General features: G+C 35.8%; 1 protein-coding gene across 1 annotated transcript in view; it reads left to right on the top strand.

Annotated features, from left to right (window-relative positions):
* The window catches only part of CCDC171 (coiled-coil domain containing 171), a 144,580-nt gene that overhangs the window by 51,267 nt on the left and 81,242 nt on the right, over nucleotides 1–12,071 (top strand). The window contains exons 12-15 of the mRNA XM_065662549.1: nucleotides 1,421–1,510; nucleotides 3,386–3,586; nucleotides 5,485–5,652; nucleotides 7,564–7,752. Of these exons, the coding sequence (XP_065518621.1) occupies nucleotides 1,421–1,510; nucleotides 3,386–3,586; nucleotides 5,485–5,652; nucleotides 7,564–7,752 (648 nt within the window). The remainder of the gene's footprint in view (nucleotides 1–1,420; nucleotides 1,511–3,385; nucleotides 3,587–5,484; nucleotides 5,653–7,563; nucleotides 7,753–12,071) is intronic.

The following is a 12,071-nucleotide window of genomic DNA, read 5'->3' as shown; positions in this document are numbered from 1 at the left end:
GAAAATAAATCGCAAGCAGAGCAGGACCAACAGATGACCTGCCACAAGACTTCCCAGTAGGACTGCGTGTGACTGACCCTGAAGTTGTCATATGGAGCCAGAGATCACTGAGCACCTTCATAAAGGGCAGTGCTCTGTCCTTCTTGATTATCCCCACCCCCACAGATAACTCTGCTTTTTGCTTTTTATATATTAGATATGTTTAGTAATAAAACTTTTTAATAATGCAATAATGCACAAAGGGACTATGAAGGGCACTGTGCAATAAAAACAGGATGTTTTAATACGCAGCAGTAAGGGCTTAGTTTTGAGTAATTATGTATTGGTTCTTTTTAAAGAGAGATTTTAAGCAAGACCCTGCATATTGATGGACTTCTTAGTATACATATACACGTGTATGTACTTATGAAATATGCTGGTAAACTTGCCATGTGTCACCTATCTTACTGTGTTGAACTTTAGATTAAATAATCTAATTCACTTGTGTGACTGAAAGGTGTCTAAGTGTTTTGCTTTTGACAGATAACAGGCTTTCAACTCTATAGTACAGAGGCTAGAATATTTTTGGGGAGACAGAGAACGCTAGTAAACCAACGAAAAGACTGCAGATATTCCAGTAGCATTCTGTGATTTACTGTAATTATTTCTAAGGGTTCTGCCAAGTCTCCTGATTAGAGACAAAGCCAAAACCTAATTTCCAAAGTAATTTGTAAATTTCATAAATGGTTTTTTTTACTTCTGAGTTGCCCCTTAATGCTTAAGTACCAGCAGTAACCTGGTCTATAATGCATATCTGTTTGATGCTTTCTTTCAGACATTTGTATTGCTAACTTCATCATCAGGTAAAGACACAGGTTATAATGATGTGTCGTTATCTTTTGCGAAAGTGGAAGGTGAAGTTAGTGCACGTACTGGTCATAAGCTGCCTCTAAGGTGGCTGCTTGTAACATCACAAGTAGCTCAGTAGTCACAATACGTCTCAGGAACATGGCTGCTTTTTATGGGTATGTGAGTACTGCCCAGCACTCCATAAAAATTAAGAGACCAGGCTTGCAGCTGGACAGTTTCTGCAAAAGGCCACTGGCTTTGAGAACTTGTTTTCTCAAACCACTGCCCAGATTGTAATCTGAATTTATTACATTTTCACATGTGTTTCAAAGTTTGTGTTTTTGTCAGATATTTTGAAAGTTAATGGGAAATTTAATACTGGACTCAGTTATGGATTCTGCCACTGCTGTTTATCTTAAATCATTATAAAAATCTTAATTCTTTTGTAATAGTGCATTATTGTGTGGAATATAAATATTTTCAAAGGAATTGGAAACTTTTTTTATTCATTTATTTATATGTAAAATTCTTGTATTCAAGTGATTATGTAGTCTTTTTGTAAAAGCCTGTTTGACCTCCATATTTTTCACAGCTTAGGAAAATGGAGGCTTTGTGTGAAAAGAAGACAAAAGAACTTGAGATATCCAAAGAGAAAATGTGTACTTTAAGTGAAGACCTTAAGGTATGGTTTCAGGAACTTAACATAAAATATGAAAGTTCTGCAAAAAATGTATTTTTCTGTATTTATGGTATCTTTTTATCTTATCAGACTAAGTCTCTCTTGTATTCTGTTGAGCAGACGAGTTTACCTTGCAAGCTTGTGTGAAGTCATGCTGCTTTATTCTGGTTACCACCTTAGACTGCCTAACTGATCTTTTCTGATCATAACTGATTGCAGGTCTGAAATAATTTGAAATAGATTTATCAACTTGCAAAATATTGTTTTATATTGAAATCAGCATTGGTATTTTTTTCCTGTTACTTGTTTTTCTCCAGAAAAGGGGGAGAGAATTTAATTACCTCTGTTTGTATGAAAGCACATTTTATTAAAGATGTCCTTTCCTTTGTTAATTTTTGTTGCGTTTATCTGAGAAGTTAATGCATGTATGAAGCATCAGGTCATCTTTAACAGTGTGCAGCCCAAAATTTCCTGAAGTATAAAATCTACCTGAGTAGTGATAAAAATACTTGAGAACTCTTTTCTTTAGTTTCTGAACAAGAATTTTTTTTGATCTCTGTTTTTGGCTGACCCACCCTTTTAGTAATGTCCTGTCTGGTTACATCAATGGCCAAGGGAATGAGGAAGTCCTGAGGTCATGGTTAAACTTAATCTCCCAACTGGCAGTATATTATATTACTGCCAAAACAGAACGTCTCTGTTCCCAGTGTTACTCAGATTCTTTTGCTGGGAATATGCTGCTTTATCACTTTAGTCACAGATGCTTCTGCTGCACTCATTGAATCTTCATACTAATTGTTACTTGCATGTGATCTCCTGCTATCTGATTGAAACTCTCTTTACCAATTTATGTTTGGAGGACTTAAGTCTTCTGCTTCTGTTGCAGCACCTTTGTAATGCACCTAAAAATTTTCCAACCCATTGTAACAGATACTTGTATTCTTCATGCAAAAACTGAATTTGCTGCACACAGATGGTGATGGTTTTATGCACTTCCACTAGTTTCTCTTTAAATTTTTGTTAATAAAACTGTATATATGAATGCAAACTAGATACAGTCTGACAACATTTGTGTTACAAAATTGGCATTGCTTTAATCTGTTAGTGTTTTCATTACGAAGAATGAAAGTTGTCACTGTCTGATGAATTTGGAATTATCTTTCCTATTATATTTCCTATACAAGCAGCTATGCTTTTATGAAAAACAAACAGTGCTTTCAGTTTGACCTTTAGCAAACTTAAGCAGTGCTGGAAGTGCAGTGATTGTAGGAGTGGAAAGCATGTGTATCTGTCCACTCCATCTCAGCAAACTTCTGGCTGAAAAGGGGTAGTGTATTAAGTTCTTTGTTTACCTTGCAAGATTTGGTACTAGTAATGTAATGACTATATTTATGATAATTTCTGATTATTAGTTTCTTCCGATGGTCCAGTCTCCAAAGAGAGTCCTTGCATTTTTTTACTGTGAAGACAAGTACAGTGGGTAAAAGCAGATGTCTCTGTTGTCTACCCACTCAGCTGTAATGAATTGGGAGATTTACTTAGGAAGTGTATCTTTTCACTAGCTCTGAGAGCTCTCTACTCTGTGGAGAGTAACTTGAGTCCATGCATTCTGTATCTCAGTTGCGACAGTAGAGGGGATTCAGAAGGTCACTGCACCATGGTGCTTTTAACTCCGAGATGGATTTCTGATGCCGTCTAGTTACAAGCTGTGGAGAAAGACTATTGTTAGTTTTGAAATTCTGTTTTTGAAAGACACTTAGCTTAGCCTGCAGTCTTCTGAACACATGTGGCTGTTTACTTCCTCAGATGCCGAGCACTGGATTAAGGGAACATTTTATAGAGTAAAATTCTCTTCTGTTCCATGCCTTTGTTCTACAGGAAGCTCAGGATAACCTAGCTGATGCCAATAAAGAGTTAAATCATCTGCACACTAAATGTGCAGACAGAGAGACTTTAATAGGAACTTTAAAAATTGAACTGCTGAATGTACGGCAATGCTGGGAGAAGGAGAAAGTACGTGTCACAGAATCTGAAAATGAAATCCAGAAGCTTACCAGGGCTTACCAGAAGGATATGGAGGTATTACCAAAGACAAGATGACTGTCAAAGAGAATCTTTATTTAATCTCAACTTTATACATTTACATACATCAGATGGTTATTCTCAGTCTTAACGGATTTATCCCTGAAATATGATTTTAAGATATGTATTTTGAAATATGTATTTAATATCTACAGGATCTCAGGGCATACTCGTTCTCCTTCCTTCTATATCAGAATTAATAACTTAACCCTTCCAGTGTTTGAATTTTTGATCAGCTAAATTTATTTAAAGAGCTATGCCTGATGAACAATTATTTCTTCCTTTCAAATTGTAAGTTAACAAAAGTGTTTTACAGTTGAAACATACACTAGTCATCATCATGTGTTACTAATTCACATGGCAATTGATAGATAGCAAATGTGGAGTTGAGGTTGTTCCGCCTGCATGACACAAACCTAGAAATTCTTATTTGTTACCTGTTAGCTTGTTGTGGTATGCTGTATGGGAATTGCTGCACAAAGTCTTGTTTCAGAACTATTATCTCTCTCCTTATATTTGTTTACAGATGTTAGTTTTATCGCTTTTTCTCCCTCAGTAAAGCAAAAAGGTACTAGCAACAGCAATGATATACTTTATCATGGTTGTGCGTATTGAGCTCATTACTTCCCCAAATTCGGACATGGATGCCAACTGAGTAAAAAGAAAACATTCTTTCCACCTCTTTTACAGTCTGGTATTTAATTTTTGTCCACATGAAGCAGCTGGAATTGTTATACACATGAGATAATGATTAAAGTGAAGGAAACTAGAGGCTTGGCTATATTGTAAAGTCAGCATGTCTACAACACTGTGGTTGCATTCGACATGTGTGAATTGATTTTGGGTCTTGGGATCTCTTTTTCACGCCAAATAGATAATTACCATTCTTGATTTGTCACAGCTCAAGCAAAAATGTAATGGTGGTGGCACACTGAATTTTCAGTAGGAAATGAGGAGATCTGGTAGAAGTAAAGTTTAAACTAAACTGCAATTTTTTATTGTCTAAGAATACCATTGAGTGATTTTTGAGAAAATGCACCGAAGTATAATGGAAAGGGCTCAGAAAAAAGCATAGTTTCCTATCTCAGTAATCCACAACTTCTTAATGTAAAACCTCATCCAAGACCCCTGAAAAACAATGGGAACCTTTACAATAGTTTACTGTCTTTGAATAAAGGCTCTGTTTCTTGTGGCTTTTGAGGTACAGCTTTCTGTTGTCTTAATCGAAATTGCTAAGTTGCATATATGTACTAAAATGATGAAGGCTGGAATTTCTGTTGCATGCTGTTGTTGCTGAAGTTTATTTGTAACTTGCATCAATTTATTATGTTTACACTAAAATATTTATTATATTTACATGAAAATCAGTGTAAATGAATGAGGCATGGCTTGAAGAATTTAACTGATGAAGCTACGAGTCTATTACACATAATCCGCAGAAAAATAATGTTTTAAAAACTTTAGAGTGGTAATTGTATAAGCAGTGTGCTATGCTGCTAAGCTAATCAGACGACTTTCTATATGTTGGACAGATATAGGAGGTGGGTACAATTTGAATGTACCTGAACATGTTAACATGAATGATCAGATTGCATCTACTAATAGTACTACTAATAGGAATTTTTATTTGTATCAGGTACTAGTTGTGACCACTGCAAGATTGGGCTGGCTTTATTTGTATAATCAGACAAATTTTGTAAAAACTGTTTCCTTACTCTGGCTTTAATATGTATGGCTCCAAATATTAACAAGGGATTGAGGAATTTTGACAAGATTTGAGAATTAGCTTTGTGGGTTTTTCAGCTGTGTGCAGCTCACATTACTACACATATGATGCATCTCTTTGGATTATAACACTGTTCAGATACAACAGTTAATTTTTCTTTTTGTTTCAGGAGAAGCTAACCTTCCTCCATAGCTTATACCAGCGTTTGGTAGCAGGCTGTGTGCTTATAAAACAACCAGAAGGCATCATAGATAGATTCTCTTGGTCTGAGCTCTGTGCAGTCTTGCAGGAGAATGTTGATGCCCTGATCTTAGACCTCAACAGGGCTAATGAGAAGGTAAGTGTCCTTAGGCACCAGCTACCTCTATTAAATTCAGTGACATTTGTCCACATCACAGTATCATTAAAAAGGACTGACATTCATCTTATTTCAAAAAGAATTTGGACGTTAATAATTCAATACCATTAATTATGGCTTGTCTACAACTCAGTTTGATGCCATTGCTGTGGGCATGTAAATGTGACTGAAGTCTGTATGAAGTCTCTAAGCTCCGCTTTCTGTGCAGGACATGCTAATAGTACTAGCCAATATTAGCCACAGGGACCTAATTAAAAGAAAATAAATTAATCTTACTGATGAAGCAATTCAAAGAACTTAGTCATTTACACTAATAAAGCAAGTCTTTATTTTAGCATAAAACAGAAACAAAATGCACTTCAGGATCTTTATCTTTAATTTAATGTTTATGATTCAGAGGTACTATCTGAAAAAATGCTAGTGTGTTTATTTGGTTTAATTGTAACTTTTGGATTATGAAATTTATGTTCAGAAATACAATAAAAAATATTTATTTTCATAAAGCTTGTCAATATTTAAGGGAGATGCTGTACTTTTCTGAATGATTTTAATGTGAATAAGCTTACATGGCCTTTCTCCCCAGAAATCGCTGTGTTTTCAGGAATGAAAAGACTTTTTTTTAAATAACTTAAACTGGCTCTAAGAGGTAACGTATACCACTCTTCAGGATTTCAGTTCGTGTTCTGCCTGCATTGATCAGGCTAGTCATACAGTCTAATACAGTGATTCCAGATCTTGTCTGCTCTGACATTTTGTTCTTCAGGCACAGGAGGGGAAAACTCTTTCAGGAGTTTCTCATCTGCTGGAATTGTGGCCTCTCTTATGGCCCAATTAAGGGACAAGGCTGGTTACCTTGAATTGTTTTCACTCTACCCATTATTTAGTAAACACTGCAGAAGTCAATGGAATTTACCAAAGAGGGATTATGCAGATTGGATGTATGTTTCTGTTTTCCTTTTGATGTCAAGGAGGAAAGGGAACAGAAGGGAAGGGCTTGAACATTGTTGACAGTGTTTGGGGGGGTTGTGTATTATTGTTTCTTGCTTTTTAATTTAGTATGGTTGTTGACATTGTTTATGAGGTCTCTAGGGGTCTTTTCATGTCCCCACCATCTTTTCAGTGATTTGTGTCAGTTACCTGTGTGTTACCTGCTTACTGAGAACATGTTTTTTTCTCCTGCAGTTCTATTTGGTCTATTTGGGAGGTATCTTGCTGATATTCTAGTATCTTGTAACTAATAACAAAGTATAGGCATGTGTATTTAGAGGTCATCATTAGCTTGACTCATTTCTCCATTTAGTTTGCATGAGACCTGCAAAACTAGACCACAGAGTGAATCCCTTCATGCTTGTTGAAAACACATCATAAACAAATGAGCTACATGGAAGAAAAACATTCTGTGCACTGAAATTTCCTGAAATTATTTTAGTGCTGAATAATATGTGGAATGTTTCAACTTTCCAGTAAAACAAACAAAACAAAACAAAAAAAGGGCTATTTTTTCATTATTACTTGCAACCCTTGCAAACTGCTGAAGGACTGGTATACTTGTGTTGCTAATTTAGCAGCACAAAATTTACTGTACTTGTTTCAAAGTAATACAGGAAGTGTCCAGTTCATATTTCAACAAAGAGGGCAACAGGTATATGCAAGGTGGTATAAGGATGACAAAACTGAAACCAAGGAAAATTCATTATTCCTAAATATGTCTCAGTTTTCTTGAAAGAGTCAAGTAAGCAATCTGTCATTAAAGATTTTTACTTAGTTTAAATAAATGTGTTGAAGTAATTACAATTTGGATTTGGAATAGCCTGTGCTTAAATTAATATGTACAGTTGAAGTAAAAAAGTGGGGAGGTAAAAGGATTTTTTTTAAATGCATGTCACACAGATATTTCAACTAGAATGTATTTGTAAGAGCAAGTCCGATACTGTGAAGGAGCTTCAGCAGAGCCAGGAAGATGCTTTTAGCGAAATGGCTGAACAAATGAAAGCACAGGAAAGCTGTTGGCAGAAACAAAAAGTGTATCTGGAGCAGCAGTACTCCGGTCTCCTTGGAGAAGTTCATGCAAGGGTACAGGTATGGTGCCATGAACCTCTGATTTTTTATTTTTTATTTTTTCTTGTAAATATGTAATGGATTATTTCAGTACTTTTTTAAGCTAGTAACCAATTTAAGGTTGTTTGGGAGTTTCATTATATCTTTAAAATAATAATTAAAAAATAGTTAAAAACCCAGCACACTCCCCCCCATTCTGCTAGCATTAGCTTCACTTATAGCAAGAAATAAATTACTTTGTAAAAACATTCCAAAAATGACTTGTTTAATTTGGTGTAACAGTTGCTGTTGATTTTTTTTATTTTGAGAATGCTAAAGGTGTAAGACTGAAATGCCCTATTTAAAGAATTGTATAGGGCAGCAGTTACTTCTCCAGTGTCCTGCTTTGTGAAGATTCTGTAGGGTAATGGTGATGTGGTGTCATCTGGTGATAAATTTAGTCATATACATTCTGACCAATTAGCAGTTAAATTTGTAGATTTCAGTAGTATCAAAGGACTCTGTTATACAAATGCTACAATGAGCAGTGGTTCACAAGTATAAATTGTTGTCACTGATTGTTAGAAAAGTTGTTTGCAATCTAAAATTTTCACTTATTCTACAGTCACAGTTCACTGTCTTTTCAGTTACATTCCTTTACATGTTGATTCAGAGAAAACTTCAGTTAAGTGTTATGGAATAGAGAAATGAATATGCCTTGTTGTTTGTTACTTTATCAGGAGAATGTATTTGACTCAGCGTTTGGGTTTGGAACACTTTGCATTCTGAAAGATGCATTTATGAAGTGTTCTTTAGACAGAGGAATTCACGGTAATTTCTTAGAAATGAGTTAAAATCTTGTATATATTTTTTGCTTGATATTTACATTTCACATTGGATGTTTGCAATACTAAAAATATCCCTGTAAGTAGAATACGTGGGATCCAGACTTACACCCAGTTCTCCTAACATCCTGTAGTTTTGTCTAATGAAATCATTGCCAAGAAACAGAATGGTAACATGAGACAGCTTAATTTTAAAATTTCCTTGCTAAAGAAAAAGGGGACTTACACAGTTTAGATTTCTACCTCCTGCTGATGCTGAAAAAAAAAATAAATAAAAAAGGCCTGAGTCATCTCCTGTGGAATTCTTAGCATGTTGTGGAGAATTGGTGCTGTGTAGTACTGTACCATTCTTTGGAATGGTGCTGAACCAGCTGGTCTTTTTAGCTGAAATGTGTAAACAGCTATCAGAGCATGTTCTGAAATCATGGCTCTCTTTAGAGAGTGCATTAGGCGCATCTTCTGGAAAATACTTTCATCTGTCAACTTGCAGTACAGGTTTGCTGGGTTTCATAAAGGGAAATGCTTTCCCTTAGAAATAGATGGACATGTTTTCTAGTTCAGATTGCAAGTTGGAGTACAATAGTTAAAGTACAGGCCGATATGTAATCTAGGCAATGCATGTCTGTATACACTTAGATGGTTCAACAAAGCTTTGTTGCATCTTTTCCATCCTGTGTTCCAGTTGCCTGCCTTACCATTCAGTGTCAGTCTGGGAAGACAAGAGTCTTAATTTCTTCTGGATTTCTAATTTGTGACTGACTTTGAGCCTGCAAATACCAGATTAAACCTTTACCTTTCTGGGAACCATAGGGTCCCTGGATGTCTTCTGTTAGGGCTATCCTAATCCTGATTGCTTGTTTTTCATAAGACTTGACTGTCTTTTACCATATTTGTCTGCAAGATCACTGCTCTTTTGGATCATAGGTGTGTGGACAGATTAACTTTGTTGCCTTATTTCCATAGGAAACAAGGAAAAATGTGCCTCAAGTTATGGAATGTTATCAAAGGGTCTTTTAGATATTACTGTGTGCCAGTGTTTACATAAACACACAGAATGAAATAGTTAAATTTAATTTTTTAACAGGCTTTATTCATTAAGCTTACAGGAAACATATAATCAGTGCAACTGGAATATGATTTGCCAGTATTCTGTATTTCATTGTAGAACTGTGGGTCTCATCACTCTAGGACATTTATTCTAGCGCTACAAGGAAACTAATAATTTGCTGTATTTTCCATCAAAAAATCTGAGTCTTAATTAAAAGCAGTTCAATAAACCAATCCTTTGTAGGTGCTAGTCCCTTTCCAGAAGTGGAAGAGTTGTGTTTTGCTGTCATGCACCAAGCTAATGGTGCATCATAGGATGCATCCTTTTGCAACTTTGTCTTCAACCAGTGTTCTGTGCCTTTTTCTAGACACTTTCTCCACAGAGATCCTGGGTTGAGACTTCTTTAGTTTTTGCAATTGACAGTACATGTAGAAAGGCAGACTGAGACTGTCAATTCAGACTCTCAGAAGTTCATGGAAAGCTCCAACTACACAGCAGTATGAGTAATGTATGTTGGAAATTACTATTTTTCTTTCTTGGAGCTGTGGTAGAGTGAGGGCTTTTCAAAATGGTCTTCTTATGATTAAATTGTAAGATTGCAGAATCTGAAGGGTTTAGTAGCAATGACACCTGCCACTGCTTCTGTCCCCAGCCATACTGTTCAGGGTCCCTGATTCCAAGCTAGAGTCTATGGATGCTAATAGGTGCTACTTCAAAGATGTTACTGTAGGTCAGATGGACAGTGTAATCAGAAAGCAGTTTCACTGTTTTTCTCTAGGAAAAAGATTCTCAGAGTGGCCTTATCACAGATCAGCAGTAAACAAGGCACTCCATAGATACTGCTTTTGTCAGTGGTCTCTGTGTTCGCAGAGTTAATGGAGCCTAAACTGCATATGCTTTTTACTTGCCTTCTGTAGCAGGAGTGCAGCCCTCTTGATTTGATGGTGTGCCATTTTGAAAATGCTACTGTGCTTGTTCCTTAGCCTCTCAAAAATATTTATTTAGACTGTGCACAGTCTCACAGAAAATGTCCTCTGAATTTTAACTATAAGTTATTGTTTATTTATTATGTAGGCATTTATTAATCTGTCCCCAATTTTTTTTTTTTTTGTGGCAACCACTTAAAATAGAAAGATTTGTTCTGATATGCAAAAACATGTTGCAAGAGAAAAATCGTGTAGCTACTTAAAAAATGTTAATTTCAACAGAAAAATAAAAAGGTTTTCTAAACAGGAAAGGGAAAAAGTCCTCTAGGGAGCAAGAAAATCTTACTTGCGCCTTTCTTTTTTTTTTTTTTTTTTTTTGTCGTTGTTTGGCAGCCTTGCTTTTATAGCAAGGCTGGTGAAATAGCTGAAGGCTGTGGTATCTTGCAGTTGTATCAAAAGTCAGTGCAATCAGTGCCGAAGCAGGAGAAGTGCATGTAACTATACTGTTCCTGACCCACTGGGTGTCTTTGATAGACATGTCTCCCCATGTACTTAAAGCAGAGGAAAGAAGGGGAGGACAGTGGTGTTGATATTGTTAGATATGTAGAAGTATATTTTTAGAAAAATTCTGAAATACAGGAAAACCTTTTGAAGTCATAGTGTCATTGTATTTCTAGTTTCCAGTTCAAGCCAGGAAAAAAGGTAAGGGTACAGTAAGAAGTAGGATAAAATAGTAATGCTAGTTGCACCTGTTTTTTTGTTAAGGATTCTTGGAATCCACCAAGCTCTGCAACCCAGTGAGGTGTCCCTTAAGCTGGCTTGCCAATGTTTAGGAAGAAAATGTGTCCCTTTCAAAAAGTGAGCTTTTAAGATTTGAAGAAAGCACTGGAAACAGTGTGGGTAAGACAGAAGCAATTATTAGCTGGTAAAATCAAGGGGTATTTTCTTACAAAACTTTTACATTTCTGTAGTCTGAGATTGTCTTGTTCACTTTTACGTATTACCGTATAACCATAGGCATAAAAACACTAAGCTCTTTTTAAAAAATAAGTTTTAATTAGGCAGAGCACTGAATATTAGTGCTGCTACCCAGCAGCCCTGTAGGGATCACACTTTGTTTACTTGGATTCTGGCCTTTCATCTATGACGGCCAGAAACTGTAAGTTGTTTTCTGAGTTCAGCTTACCTTTTCGGTTCCTTCCAGTCATGCTATCAGGGTTTGTTTGTTTTGGGTTTTTTTTCTGTAAAAATCAAACTCTGTAAATAATGCAGTAGCACTGAAAGTATTGTACATGTTCATACTTAATTTTAGAGTAGTAAGTGACATATGAGGCCTGTAAATTGCATTCTGTAATTAAATCTTTTAGTTACCTACTCTATTTTCATATTACTGAAAGTATTTTAATAATACTACAAATTCTTCCTCTTCCAAAACCAAAAAAGATGGTCTGAACCGACTAGGGTACTGCCCTATAGAAGCGTGGAATCTTTTATTTCCATTCAATGGAGAGCTATGTATCTTTTTTTAACTGTTGTGCTTGC

This window comes from Lathamus discolor, chromosome Z (assembly GCF_037157495.1).
Source record: "Lathamus discolor isolate bLatDis1 chromosome Z, bLatDis1.hap1, whole genome shotgun sequence".
NCBI classification, from domain to species: Eukaryota; Metazoa; Chordata; class Aves; order Psittaciformes; family Psittacidae; genus Lathamus; species Lathamus discolor.
This window is presented reverse-complemented; position numbering and strand designations above follow the sequence as displayed.